Source organism: Schistocerca cancellata, chromosome 8 (genome assembly GCF_023864275.1).
Source record: "Schistocerca cancellata isolate TAMUIC-IGC-003103 chromosome 8, iqSchCanc2.1, whole genome shotgun sequence".
NCBI classification, from domain to species: Eukaryota; Metazoa; Arthropoda; class Insecta; order Orthoptera; family Acrididae; genus Schistocerca; species Schistocerca cancellata.
In genome coordinates this window covers 35,665,788-35,681,831 of record NC_064633.1, presented here as the reverse complement: position 1 = coordinate 35,681,831, position 16,044 = coordinate 35,665,788, and the positions used below count along the sequence as shown (strand labels likewise).

General features: G+C 42.4%; 1 protein-coding gene across 3 annotated transcripts in view; it reads left to right on the top strand.

The window, feature by feature from the left end:
* LOC126095281 (protein broad-minded-like) overlaps positions 1–16,044 on the top strand; it is a 263,464-nt gene that overhangs the window by 168,227 nt on the left and 79,193 nt on the right. For all 3 annotated transcript variants that reach the window (XM_049910039.1, XM_049910040.1, XM_049910041.1), the window contains one exon: positions 14,145–14,278. In XM_049910039.1, the coding sequence (XP_049765996.1) occupies positions 14,145–14,278 (134 nt within the window). The remainder of the gene's footprint in view (positions 1–14,144; positions 14,279–16,044) is intronic.

The following is a 16,044-nucleotide window of genomic DNA, read 5'->3' as shown; positions in this document are numbered from 1 at the left end:
ACAAGTAGAGTCCCGTCCACCAGAGGGCACACGAGAATTCGGACGCGACCTCTGCCGGCATAACAACAGCAACAACAACTCTGGCAGCACGGGCCGTGCCCAGGCAGTTAACATCGGGCATGCCTAGGACACAGTCCCGGTCTACGCTAAGTGAAGTGTGACGTAAATGTGAACAGTGTTACTACACAATTGGCGACGAGTAGGGTCGTTCTTTTGCGTGTTGCGTCGTTGTTCCGGTTTCACAGCTTCTCCACGGCATGGAGGATTTGGTGCGGGTTTTGGTTGCGCAGCAGACGGAGCTCATGGCCACCATGAAACAAGTGCTTCCGGCGTTGCTCTCCACGCTGTCTGCTCCAACGCAGTTCCCTCGTCCCTTTCCCCCATATGACGAGACGGCGGAGGATTGGGACGCATATGAACATCACCTTCGGCAGCATTTCCAGGCGTTTCATGTTGCCAATGTGGAGGTATGTCATGCTCTCTTCTTGTCTTGGATATCTCCCTCGCTGTATCAAGTTTTGCGGCAGCTAGCGCCGTTGCAGGAACCATCATCCTTGTCTTTTGACGCAGTGTGTTCATTGCTGTCTTCATATTATTGCCGCCGCACGCATGTTGTGGTGGCTAGGGTCGAGTTCTATCAATGCAAGAAACAGCCCCATCAGTCTTACCGGGCGTGGGCCACTACCCTGCATGGTCTTAGTCGCAAGTGTCATTTTGTCACAGAGCAGTCGCGAGAGTCGTATGCCCACGTTATGGTACGCGACGTCATTGTTCGTTCGGCCCCTGATAGGGAGGTCCGGCAACGGGCCCTGCAATTAGAAGACCCTTACCTCGAGGAAGTCCTGTCCATTGCTCAATCGTATGAAGTCTCTCACGCAGCAGGTCAACAGCTGGAAGTGTGGTGCGACGTCGTGGCGGTTCAGGGCGGTGCGGCCGTGTCCACTATGTCCGGGATGGACGACGTGCGAGCGGTACAATCCGGCCGTTACGGCCACTCCCACACGGCGCGTAAACAGAATTCCGGCTGCCGGCCCCTGTTGCCATCCTGTGCGTCGTGCTATATACATCATGATCGGTCAGAGTGCCCCCAGTGTTGGGCAATTTGTCGCAAATGTAATAAAAGAGGTCACATTGCTAAAGTTTGCCGCTCAGCCTCAAAAGAATCGAAGGATGCAGGTACAGAGGACACGGACGTTGACATTCAGGAAGTTTCATCGGGCCAGGCTCCCGACGCATCGGCACGCAAACTCTTTATTGAGGTGTCGGTTCGGTCGCGCCGGTTACAACTGCAAGTAGATACAGGCGTGGCAGGTTTGTTGTTGAATGCACAAATTTATTCCGACCTTGGATTGCCCCCGTTGGCGCCAGTTTACCGGCGTCTACGCGGTTATGGTAAACAGTTCATTCCCCTACTGGGTCAATTCACCACCGATGTGACTTACAAATCCATCACTCGGCCTATTACTTTTATTGTTGTCAGTGATGCAAGCTCCACTAACCTTTTTGGCCTGGATGCCTTTCAAGCTTTCGGTTTTTCTATCACTGACACCATACAGTTGGTCTCCGAAGACGTTCCCTATCAATCATTGGAATCTTTGATCTCCGATTTTCCAGATATTTTTGAGGAGGGCCTGGGGCATGTTTCAGATTTTGAAGCTCACTTAACGTTGAAGGTGTCGGCTCGCCCGCGTATTCTACACGCGAGGCAGATCCCCTTGGCTCTCCGCCCTCAGGTAAAGGACGAGCTAGACCTAGGGGTCGTTCTTCCCATTTCTTCCAGTGAGTGGGCTTCACCCCTCGTTATTGTAGGGAAAATTACGTCTTTGTGGCGATTTCAAGGCCACCATTAATTCCCAATTGGTGGTGGACACCTATCCTTTGCCTTGTGCTGATGAATTTGAATTGTTCTCCGCCATGGCGGGAGGCCAATATTTTTTGAAAATCGATCTGTCGGAGGCTTATCATCAGATACCACTTGATGAGGACTCCAAATGGCTGGCAGTCGTCAACACCCCGTTTGGCCTTTACCAATACCAGCGGTTGGCTTTTGTAATATCCAGTGCCCCAGCGATATTCCAGTGTTATCTTGAGCATGTCACTTCGACAATCCCTCATTGTATTAATTACCTGGATGACATAATTGTCACAGGCCGCAGCACGAAGGAACACTTGCACAACCTTTGCACCCTCTTTCTCAAATTCAGGTCTGTGGGCTTGCGTTGCAACCTGCATATGTCAACCTTCTTCCAACCGTCCATTGAGTATGTGGGCTACACCATCTCTCAGCATGGCATCCAGCCACTAGGAAGTTTGGTCCAAGGTATTGTCGACCTTCCTCAGCCCGCTTTGCTGAAAGAGTTACAAGCTTTTTTAGGCAAGATAGCCTATTACCACCGGTTCATTCCCAGGGCTTCCACTATAGCCCACCCCCTGTACTGCCTTCTGCGCAAGGGTGTTCCTTTTGATTGGTTGCCTGCATGCGAGCGAGCGTTCACCTTGTTGAAGGGCCTCCTCACGTCAGCCCCTTGTTTGGCTACTTTTGATCCCCATAAGCCGTTGGTCATGGCTACAGATGCTTCGCAGTATGGGGTGGGGGCGGTCCTGGCCCATCGTAACGCAGATGGTTCCGAGCAACCACTGGCGTTTGCGTCTAAAACGCTTAGTCCCGCACAGGCCCATTACTCCCAGGTGGAAAAAGAGGCTTTGGCCATTGTCTATGCTGTTACCAAGTTTCACCCTTTCTTGTATGGCACGAAGTTTCAGTTAATCACTGACCATAAGCCGTTAATATCATTATTTGGCCCCGCCTCTCAGATTCCAGATAGGGCGGCCCACAGACTACAGCGCTGGGCCTTGTTCCCCTCTAAGTACCATTATGACATTCATTTTCACCCTACAGGATAGCATGCCAACGCCAACGCTCTTTCCCATCTTCCGGTGGGCCCGGATCCTACGTTCGATCGAGACGAGATTATGTGTTTTCATTTGGATGTGGCATCCCCCCAAGTGGTTGATGGCTTCCCGATCACTAATTCTCGAGTCGCCAGGGAAACAGCAGCTGACCCAGTTCTCCGGCAAGTAGTTCGCCTCATTCAGCAGGGGCAGTCATCCCGCCATCCGGGCCAGGCCTCGGACCCTCTTCGTAATTATTTTCTTCTACGAGACCGCCTCTCAGTCTTGGATGGAGTTCTCCTTCTGGCTACTGATGATACAGCTCCTCGCGTGGTTTTTCCTGCAAGTTTACGAAGGGAGGTCCTCACGTTATTACATGTGGGGCACTGGGGTGTTTCCCGTACTAAAACCTTGGCTTGCAGACATGTGTACTGGCCCGGTATTGACAGAGAAATTGAGCACTTGGTGGCCGCCTGTTCCCAGTGTGCGAGCCAACAAGCATCTCACAGGGCAGCGTTCTCTTCATGGCCGCCGGTAACCCAAGCATGGGAACGTGTTCACATCGATTTTGCAGGCCCGTTTCTCAATGGCTTTTGGCTCATTGTCATTGATGCTTATTCCCGATTCCCATATGTGGTTCGCTGCTCCTCAACCACTTCAGAAGTTGCAATCCAGGCACTAGCAAAAATCTTTTCTGTGGAAGGTCTGCCAATCACCCTGGTCTCGGACAATGGACCGCAGTTTATTTTGCAGACCTTCCAGGATTTTTGTAGGTGCTTCGGTATTCGACACGTTTGCTGTCCCCCCTTCCATCCACAATCAAATGGGAAAGCTGAGCACATGGTGAGCACATTTAAGATGCAGATGAAAAAGTGTGTGCACGAATTTCCTGCGGAGGAAGCATTGACGTTTTTCTTGACGGCATACCGGACCACACCAATGGGAGAACGCAGCCCCGCAGAGCTCCTCTATGGGCGTCAACCTAGGACTCTGCTGCACCTCCTCCGGCCTGGACCTCGCCAGTCTTTACAAAATGGAGTACCTGGCTTTCCACTGGGTATGTCGGTCTGGGCCCGTGGGTTTGGTCGCAATCCACATTGGGTACCAGCGGTGGTCCTGCGCCGAAATGGCCGCCGGCTCTATACCTTGCAGGTGGGGGACCGGGTGGTACGTCATCACCAAAATCAGCTACGTCCACGTTCGGGCACCCACCCTCCGATATCTCGGACACCGGCTTCCCCATTGCCGGCGCCTGTGTTGGTTTCGCAGGGGACGTTACCACCTCTCCCCGCTGTGACTCTGCCGCACTGCGATGGTTCTCAGCCTTGGCAGCCTCCAGTAGCTCCAGCACTGGCATCACCATCATTCGAGATGCCCCAGTGAGAGCCAGACCCCCTATCAGGCCCGGTTTCTCAGGAGGCTGGTTCACCTGTGGTCATCCCTTCCCCATCGTCCCCGCCACTGGGTCTTGCCCCTCCCGAGGTGGAACAGGATCTGGAGATCGACAGCTTGTCACCCGTTCTGTCCTGGGCTCCGGTTGTGGGACAACGGGGGCCTCTTCGTGTGGGTCACTTCCAGCCGTATTCGAAGGTTCCGGATCGAGGGTTGGCAGATCCCCTCGACTCCAGCCTTCCAATGGATGTGGAGGTCATCGCTCCTGCCCGACGCTCCACCTTCTGACGCAGTGGAACACAGTGGCTTAACCCCCCCGAAGGAGGAGAAGTGCAGTAGCCACCAGAAAGATCGCGGGAGGCGCACATTGGCACGGCGCGTCACGGACGGTAGTTGCCGAAAGTAGAGTCCTGTCCACCAGAGGGCACGCGAGAATTCGGACACGACCTCTGCCGGCATAACAACAACAACGACTCCAGCAGCACAGGCCATGCCCAGGCAGTTAACATCGGGCATGCCTAGGACACAGTCCCGGTCTACGCTAAGTGAAGTGTGATGTAAATGTGAACAGTGTTACTACACCATGCTTTTATACATCCTAATGTAGCATGGTTGTTGTGTTTTATGTTTCTTTAACAGAACCATGATGTCTGAACTGTTCTACACAAATTCCAAGAATTCATCCAGACCTTGTGGAAACCTTGATAAGGCATCAGCAGTTACATTTTAATTACCTTTGACATGCACATTTTCAAAATCAAATTTCTGTAAATACAAATGCTACCTATCAAACCTCCTGTCTAAGATTTTACAGTTGTGAAGGAAGGAAAAAAAACTGATGGTCACAATACTTTCCCCACAGGTAATTGTGAGTGTGTAATATTCAAACTTTTTGAAAGCCAATATTACCATGAGAGCTTCCAATTTGGTCACAGAATATAGTTGTTCATCTTCAGATAGGGTCCTACTAACAAAACTAATCACCTTTGAGTAACCTCCCTATTCATGTCAATGATTTGGAATAAACAAGCACCCAACCATTGTGAGAACACATCTGCACACAGACAAAAATCCTGGATCATGTCAGGATGATGCAAGATGTTGGCATTAAAAATAGCTTCTTTAGTGTTGTCAGAATCAGTTTAGTATTGCTTGGTCCATAACCAGGGATGGTTCATCCATAGAAGATTCAATAGAGCATCACTATTTAAAAGTTTCTGTGGTACAACTTTTCTGAAGAAAGATACTAATCCAAGATATCACTCTGTTTCTTGTTTTGAGGCATACCACAGTGTCTGATAACATCAAGCTTCTTAGGGTCTGGAAGTATGCCTTGAGGAGATATTATGTGTCCAATTTAACCCTTTCCTTACCAAAATGTGACTTCATTAGATTTGTTGTGTCTCTGTATTTTGAAAACCTATACAAGACTTGAGCAAACAGCCTTGTGTTCTGACCATGTGGGTGTACCCATCAGTAAATCATCAATATACACTGTGAGTCTACTTACCATTTCAGGCCCTAAGACTCAATCTAAAGCAGAAATAAATACACCTACACTGACATTTAAACCAAAAGGGAGAACACAGAACTCATAGCTTTTGCCCCCGCATACAAAGACAGTGTACTTACTTCATGTAGTGAAATTTGGCAGTACAAGGCTCAAAGATCTATTATGGTGAGGTACTTAACATTATGGAATTTTCTGAAGTTGTTCTTTCAGGTTGTCAGGCTGCATCCTGACAGGAATAATAATTTTATCTATTCCTCATGTGTTGACCATGAAGCAGACACTACCATCTGATTTGCTAATGGCTAAAATGGGGCCACAGTATTGTGAAAAGAATGGTTTTATTATTCCTAGTTTAGTGTTCTACTGATCTCTTTCCTCACAGCCTCTATCTTGGCCCATGGAATGGGGTAAAATAAAAACCAAAGGTTTCATGTGGGTACACCTCCATTTTATATTTGTATCCTTTGATTATGCCAGGGCATTATTCAAAAATGTTAGCATAATGTATTAAAATGTCCTGCAGTTCTTCTTTTTGTTTTTCTGTAAGATGCACTGACTCATTCACCTTGGCAGGCATGATCTCATGGCCTATTTCCTCTTCCTCTGATTGCTCAATTTCTTGTGTGTTTACAAACATGATGGTAGGAAAGAAGAATTGTATTAGAAGGTCAGCAGTGTGTTCTCATTTCATTTCACTACCGTTTGACTTGACTAGGTCTACTGAATATTGTTGGTCGTTCCCAACAAAATAGCACATCTCGTTACCAGTGTCAATTTGTGCTTGGTACTTCCTAGAGGTGTCCATGCCAATAAGGCAGTTTACTATTAGCCTTTTGACCATAAAAAAATGCATTCTAAAGAGAAGCTATCAATTTGAATAGGAATCCATGCCTGAAATATTATGCCTTTAGACTTAACCCCTACAACTGTTTGGATTTTACAATTATGTACTGGAAGCATTGGTGTGTCCTCATTTTTGTAATTGGTCAAACAGACCCTCTGAAATTATATTGGTAGTAGCTCCAGTGTCCAGTACTATGGGTATCCCGAAACCAAGTATTTTTTTGCATTGAATACTGCCTATACTGTCTTCATTTTCATCTACACAGTTCATAATATGATCTCAATGCAGGTCATCTTTGATATCACCACAGTTGTCATACCTAAGAACACAGCTTTCAACTAGTTCCATGCTTCCACCCCTATTACTGGTTGTTGAATGGGGACCTATCAAGACTGTTTTGAGATTTCTGAATTACCCTGAGCACTGACCTCTTCATTAGGGGTAACCTCAACTATGTACACATTATTTGACTTGTTTCACCAACCAGTTAGTATCTGGCGTGGCTCTTGATTTGAAATTTTGTTGCCCCTGGCTACTATTCGAAATGTAATTTTGATTGTACTGATTATAGTCAGCTTGTAACAGATCATTTTGTCACCCAGTTGCATTCTGCCCTTGCCAGTGGCTGTTCGGGTCATTTCCCCCAGTTGGTGGAATGTTGTATGTTTGCTGACTATAACCTCCACTACTGTACTATTTCACTACCAGAGACAATCCACTGGAAACAGTAACTACCATAAAACACCTAGGAGTAACTATCCAGAGTAAACTAGAGTGGAATGACCACATTAACAAATAGTTGAGAAACCAGATGCCAGGCGTAGATTCCATAAAAAGAATCCTGAGGAAATGTAATTCATTCACAAAAGAAGTGACTTGCAAAACACTTGTTTGACTGATTCTTGGATATTGTTCATCAATATGCGACCCCTGCCAGGTTGGATTAATGGAAGAGATAAATAAGATCCAATGAAGAGTAGTGCATTTTCTCATATTGTTTAGCTGGAATGAGAGTATTACAGAGATGCTCAACAAACTCCAGTGGCAGGCACTACAAAAGAGGCATTGTGCATCACAGAGAGTTTACTTTCAAAATCCTAGACAATGTTTTTTGAGAATGGTCAGTCAATGTATTACTTCACCCACCTATGTCCCATGAAATGATGAAAACGAGAAAAAAAAATAAAGCTAATATTGGTTTTAGTGACAATTGTTCCTCTCATGTGTCATTCACAAATGGGGCAAGGAAGGGCATATTGGATAATTGTAGCACACTGCCACATACCGTAAGGTGGTGTGCAGGGTATAGACATATTGAAAGTCCTGGTTAGTAGTTGGTGAAGGTGTAAGCTTCAAGACAGTTGTGCTCAGTTTCAGATTTTCTCACTAAGCAGTAACTTAAAATAAAAATAAAAATACATTGAGAGGTAAAAGCAGGAGAAGGCCAGTCATGTGCTTAGGTAACCACAAGCTGGGTGACATTTGTATTATGCTTGCACGTAACTGCATCAGTAACAAGCAAAATATGATGTCTGCTAACAAACACTTTCCAGTGTCACAATTGACTTTAGTTGTCAAACAATACAATGCTTAACACATGCAACATATCAATAAATACAATGATTTCAAACCCAGTTATACATAACATTTCAGCATATGTTAACTCCACATGTTGCTTCTACTTGGAATACAGTGTTGTCTGCTAATTAATGTTGGAAATGACTTCAAAGCACTCAGTGCTATTCAAGGTAATTCAGCTTACATTGTTCAACTACTCCCATGAACCACTTTGCCAAGAGTTATGTTAGAGCACACACTTAGTAAGAAAAATGGTATAAAGCACCTGCAGATACTTGATGTTTTTGTTTTTACATAAATATTGATAATGGTGGTGCAGATACCAATAATGGAACAGTTCACATGCTTTAACGTGGCCCCTGTCTGTTTGATGAAAGTTGGGTGACTTCATTCTGCTCCAGAATGTTTATGTTAGTGGCCAAACTTAGCTACATAATAGTATTTTACACCATAGCAGAAAGCAGGTCAATTTAGTGATTCTCCATCAAGTTTTGTGTCACCTTTACAATGCATTAATCCATTACATGTTCATTTCTATTATAAACTACAAACTGGATGCTCTGGGAGGAGGGGATAGAGCTTGTCTCAGCAGCCAATGTGCCATGAGCTGATCACAAGTTGCCACACCCAACATTTTCTGCCCACAGCCAAGTTAAAAGTGTGTGATCTGTAACAGCAGTATCTGTAGTACCTAAGTTTAAGTCACAATGACACATTTCACATACATAGCATGCAGAGGACACAAACAAAGAGATTTACTGAATTGTAAAAATTAAGAGTCATAGACAGTCATTTCATTTTAGTCACTTAAATACTTGATGTTCATTACCTCCCAACAGTGGTCACAATGTGTATTTATCTTCTTGGGTGGCTAGATGAAAATAGCTAAACATGGAAAGTTTATCAGAGGATGTCTGTGTGACTACAGACTCAAAAAGTCTTTAAAATGAAGTAGATTTGTTTGTTATCCAAACAACAGTGAAGTGACATATAGCCAAGCTGCAAACGCAAATTTTCTGGAAACTGTATTGAGCAACTAGCTCAGCAGCCCACACACACAATGGAAATATCTTAGGCTACAAATAGACCAGATCTTATTGATAAAATCAGTATGGAAATGGGGATTAGTGATCATGGTGTTATTATAGCAACTATGATTACGAAAGTCAAGAAGGCTAGGATAGTTTTTCCACCAGATAGAGCAGATAAGCAGTTGTTAGCATCTCACAGTTAGTTCCAGTAAGATGGATGCAGAGGGATATGGGTAAACTTTAATCAGATTGTAAATTATGGTCTGTAGAGTTATGTGCCTAGTAAGTGGATAAAGGATGGAAAAGACCCAACATAGTTCAGTAACAAAATATCGAAGATGCAGAGGAAACAGAGGCTGTCCCACACTCAGTTCAAAAGGGAACACACAAATGATGACAAGCAAAGGATAGTAGAGATTTTTACCAGTAAAAAGATCTATGCATGAAGCATACAATGAGTACCACTGTCACACCTTAACAAAAGGTGTGGTGGAGAACTTGAGAAAATTCTGGTCCTATGTAAAATCACTAAGCAAGTGCAAGGCCTCCATTCAGTCACTCATTGACAAGTCTGCTGTGGCAGTTGAAGACAGCAAAACGAAAGCAAATTTTTAAATTTCACGTTCAAGAAATCATTCACACAAGAGAATCATACAAACATACCATCATTTGACCATTGGACAGACTCCCATATGGACAACATAGTAATAAGCATTTCTGACATAGAGAAACAACTGAAAGATTTGAAAGCAAATAAGTCACCAGGTCTGGATGAAATCCCAATTCAGTTATACAAAGAGTACTGTACTGCATTGGCTCCTCACCTAACCTGCATTTTATCTTGCATTTCTTGCCCAGCACCAAGTACCAAGTGACTTACAAAAAGTGCTGGTGACTTCTGTATATAAGAAGAGTAAAAGAATGGAACTGCAATATTACACACCAATATCCCTAACTTCAGTTTGCTGCAGAATTCTTGAACATATTCTCAATCAGGATATAATAAACTTTCTTGAGACTGAGAAGCTTATGTCTGCAAATCAGCATGGTTTTAGAAAGCATCGCTTATGCAAAACTCAACTTGCCATTTTCTCACATGATATACTGTAAGCTATGGATAAAGGGCAACAGGCAGATTCCATATTTTTAGATATCCAGAAAGTATCTGACACAATGCCCCATTGAAGGTTGTTAACAAAGGTATAAGCATATGGAATAATTTTGCAGATATGTGAATGGCTCAAAGACTTCATAAGTAATAGAACCCAGTATGTTGTCATTGACTGCGAGTGTTCCTAGTAGGGTATCATCAGGAGTGTCCCAGGAAAGTGTGATAGGACCTTTGTTGTTCTCTATATACATAAATGACTTGGCAGTCAGAGTGGGCAGCAATCTGGGCTGTTCACTGATGATGCTGTGGTGCACAGTAAGATGTCGAAGTTAAGTGACTGTAGGGAGATACAAGACAACTTAGACAAAATTTCCAGTTGATGTGATGAATAGCAACTAGCTCTAAATGTGGGCAAATGTAAGTTAATGCAGATGAGTAGGAAGAACAAACCTGTAATGTTCAGATACAGTATTAATTGAGAGATGACATATAATCAGTTCAGAAACAGACTGCTAGATTTGTTATTGGCAGGCTTGAACAACATGTAAGTGTTATGGAGATGCTTTGGGAACTCAAATGGTAATCCCTGGATGGTGATGTTCTTGGCAAGAAACACGATTGAAAAATGTAAAGAATTGGCATTTGTAGCTGACTGTGAAATGATTCTACTGTTGCCAATATAGCTTGTGTGTAAGGACCACGAAGATAAGATACAACAAATTAGGGCTCATACAGAGGCGCATAGATAGTAATTTTTCCCTTGCTCTATTTGCGATTGGAACAGGAAAGGAAATGACCAGTGGTGGTACATGCTGCCCTCCGCCATGCACCTATGGTGGCTTCCAGAATAGATGTAGATGTAGAACACTTCGTAACACTTAAGTCTATATTTGATGTTAACAAATTTCCCTTCTTTAGAAACACTTTCCTTGTCATTGCCAGTCTGCAGTCTATATCTCCTCTATTTCAGCCATCATCTGTTACTTTGCTGCCTAAATAGCAAAACCCATCTACTACTAAAAGTGTCCCATTTCCTAATCTGATTCCCTCAGCATCACCTGATTTAATTCAACTCTATTCCATTATCAGGTTGCCTTCCATTAGGAAAGTTGGTGCACTCAGTGACTGAAATTATTTATAAATTATAGAGCACAGCAATCAGTCATCCCTACTGTATTCGGTGGTAGTATTCAAAGAACTGTGACTGACTCCCGAGCAACAAGGAACTGGCATGAATCGAGATTAGAAAATAGTGGACTGATAATGGCTAAGCACCAGGCAAAAAATGGATTTTGCAAAAAGAAAAGAGAGAGAGAGAGAGAGAGAGAGAGAGAGAGAGAGAGAGAGAGAGAGAGAGAAAGGACTACTCATTGCTGCACTCTATAGTTTATAGATATTCCATCATGCTTGTTTTGCTTTTTTTATGTTCATCTTACTTCCTCTCTTCAAGACAATGTCTATTCCATTGAACTGCTCTTCTAAGTCCTTTGCTCTCTCTGGCAGAATTACAGTGTCATCGGCAAATCTCGAAGTTTCTGTTTGTTCTCCCTGAACTATAATTCCTTCTCCAAATTTTTCTTTGGTTTCCTTGCTCGTGTATAGATTTAATAGCAGTGGGGATATGATACAACACTGTCTAACACCCTTCTCAACCACAGCTTACTTTTCATGCCCCTTGACTCTTATAACTGCTGTCTGGTTTCTGCACAAGTTGTAATAACCTTTTGCTCCCTGCATTTTATCCATGATACCTTCAGAATTTGAAAGAGAGTATTCCAGTCAACATTGTCAGAAACTATCTCTACAAGTGCTATAAATGCATGTTTGCCTATCCTCAACCTCTCTTCTAAGATAAGTCATTGGGTCAGTACTGCCTCATGTCTTCCTATGTTTCTCTGGAACCCAAACTAATCTTCCCCAAGGTCAGTTTCTACCAGTCTCCATTCTTTTGTAAAGAATTTGTGTCAGTATTTTGCAACAGTGACTTATTAAACTGATAGTTCGGTAATTTTCACACATTTCAGTACCTGCTTTCTTTGGAATTGGAATTATTACATTCTTCTTGACACCTGATGGTATTTCACCTGTGTCATGGATCTTGCACACCAGGTGGAAGAGTTTAGTCATGACTGGCTCTCCCAAGGCTATCAGTAGTTCTGATGGAATGTCATCTACTCACGGGGCCTTCTTTCGAATTAGGTGTTTCAGTGCTCTGTCACATTCTTTTCACTGTATCATATCTTGCACATCATCTTCATCTATTTTCTCTTCCATTTCTATAATATTGTCTTCATTTCCCTTGTATAGACACCCTAAATAATCCTTACTTCTAAATCCTAACATTTGCCCTCTAGCCATTCCTGCTCATCCAATTTGCTCTTCCTGTCAATCTCAATTTTTAGATGTTTGTATTCCATTTTGCAAGCTGTATGTGCTGCATTTTTATATTTTCTCCTTTCATCAATTAAATTCAATAATTCAATATCTCTTATGTTATACAAAGATTTCTGCTAGGCTTTGTCATATATGATTGATTGGTTGATTTGGTGGGAGAGGGGGGGGGGGGGGGGGACCAAACAACAAGGTCATCAGTCCCACTAGATTATGGATGGAAGTCGGCTGTGCCCTTTCACAGGGAGCATCCCAGTATTTGCCTGAAGCGATTTAGATAAATCATGGAAAACCTAAATCAGGATGGCTTGACAAGGATTTGAACCATCGTCCTCCCAAGTGCGAGTCCAATGTTCTTACCACTGCGCCACCTCAGTTTGTCATTTTACCTGTTTATCCTATACTGCCTTCACCATTTCATCTCTACAAGCAACCCATTCATCATCTACTATATTCCTTTCCCCTGTTTTAGTCAACTATTGCCTAATGCTCCCCTGAAACTCTCAACAACCTTCATCTTTAATAACTAATTGAACTTCTAATTGGTATTTCTGATGTTATGATTGTTTACCCATTGCAGTGCTAATGTGATGGTTTCTCTATCTCAGGATTATCATTTGTGATGTAAACTGGGAGCAAAATGAATTATTCATTTTAGAAGGTCTTTGTGTTTTCAGCATGGCTTTCTTTCCATCATGTCTCATTTATGATTAGGGAATATAAAATCAGTAGTTTATTCGGGACTGAAATCTCTCTTTTGTGCATAAGTTTTCCCAGCTAAGCTATGTAAGATTTTTCTCTGTAACAAACTGATGATTTAAGTTAATTCTTGAAAAAAAAATTACTCATAAAAAAGAAAAAAATTAATTGAATTCAAATCACACTTGAGCATTCAACTTTAATATGACACAAAGACTTAGTTGAATACACATCCCACTCAGTAGGGAATTCATTTACAGACAGATTTTCATATAAGTATATTTCAAAAATTAACTTTGTGTCTGTAAAGTGGAAACTCTGTGTTTCTGTATATGAGATAATTGACTTAAGACGATCTAATATAGGTTTGTTGAAGTATAGACATGAAAAGTGAAAATTTCCTTGTGGAAAATTAATCAACTAAATGTTTTCTGAGATAAATTAAGGCAATGTTTTTTACCATAATCCTTATAAACTGAATAACATTTTATGTGAATAACTGTTGATCCTTGTCCTTAGTACAATATCTCAAGTAATCTGTCAACTTTTGTAAACAATTTGTGTGTTAAAAACCTGATCATAATACACTATTATTTTGGGTGTGTGCGAAGTGATATGGTCAAGACCTTAGTTTCATGCCTATGAAAAATATATTCTTTTCGCTAATATCCATCATGTGCAACATTTTTACAGGGTACTGTTGTCCACAGAATTGTAGGAAATTTGTCTGAATACTATGGAAACTCTATACCAAGTATTGATTGGAGTAGTTCTGCAGATCATAGCTTATGGCCAGAGGAACAGCTTGGGATTCGTATGACTGTGAGGTAAAATCTTTTTTAAAAAATTAGCACTATTAATTTAGCATAACTTATGTTCTGACATCACTTCTTAAATTATCCATATGGCCAGGAGTAAATATGTAAGATGGCAGTGAATAAGTGATGTGCGTTAGTTTGGCTTGCAAGATCATCTGAATTTTGGAGGTATTATTAAGCAACTAGGCTGTTATATATATTACAAGAATTGTATGGAGAGTGTCTAGCGACACATTAGCATTTGCTTTTGAAAATCTGTGACTTGGAACTGCACATAAAATAGATAATTGTCTAGCAATGTGCAGCAGCATCACCAATGGCCAGTCTGGAGTCGAGCCGACACCAGGAGCTGCAGCGACATAACCCGGCATCCCTGACATTGCCATGCTCATGAAAGCTGAGGTGAGTGGTGCATACCAGTCACAAGATGCACTTGGACTCAATGTGCAGACCACCACTGATGTTGTCACTGCAGCAGTGATGATCTAGATACAGGAGACTCTGGAGATGAATGGTGAGTGAGATCCATGCTCTAAACAACTTTAAAAGAAACAGAGGATAGGGCATGATTGCTTGAATGATTGAGAACTTGGGCAAACTTGAACAATATCAGAGATGCAATAATCTCAACAACAGAGAGGACACCAATGAACAAGTGATCTATCTTACCCAAGAGAAGCTAGGCCTGCAGGTGACACTGAGTGACATAGACAGAAGTCACAGAGTGGGTTGTAAGATGCCGGGACCTTCAAAACCCAGACACGTAATAGTGAAGTTTGTGTCTTACAGTGAAAGATCTGAAATCTTCAGAGTGAAGAAGAAACTCACAAAGTCAGGTTTGACAATATGCAAGGATCTCACCTGAAAGACTAAAGGTTCTGAACAGTGTGATCAAAACTTGGGCTACAAAATGTGTTGTGAACAAAAGATGGCAGGATAATGGTGAAGACTGAAAATGGGAAAAGGTCAGTGTACAATGCAGATGAACTCAAATGCCTGTGCTTTAGAAGCTAAAACATCTCAACTCTTGCTACCACTAGTTCATGTGTTTATCTTTGTGTCTTTATTTTGTAAAGAAACAATCAGATTTTGTAATCTTTTCTTAAAACAGGTTCCTGATATTATAATTTTGTTTGTTTAGGTTTACTTTTAATACTAATTAAAGATTTTTCATTCAATTCTCATACTTCCAATATCAATATAGTGTATTCTTTCACTACTATTTTACTATTCCCACAGGGCCCTGATTCAGACAATTAATGTACTGTCTTATTTCCATTTTCATTTAGGAATTTATTATAGTATTACTGTTCTTGCTCATAATTGGAACTATTAATGACACACTGTGTTTTTGTTCCATTTATCTAGCTTTCAATACTGTTCCACATAGGTTACTCTAATTCTGTTCAGTGAGTTTCTTCTCTTGTTTCCAGTTGGCTGTTCAGCAACCAAAATAACACCAGCTGGCCTCAGCGACAATATCTCCTTACTCCTGCAGTTACCTGCCACTTTTCACATCCAGGAACCCTGCTCCTTTAGCTCTTCTACATCAGAGGATTCCATAACACATTGTTCCCCATCTTTATGGCCCCGAGTCACTGTCTCCAACCAGTGGAATCTTCTCCAGCTTTGTACCTGAATGTACTAAGCTTCACACTGCATGCACAAATGTCCAGTCTTGCCAGCTCATCTCAACAAGTTCCATCATACATTTCAAGAAACGGACATTCATGTAATACAAGGGTGGTTTGAAAAGTTCTCAGAATGGAATAGAA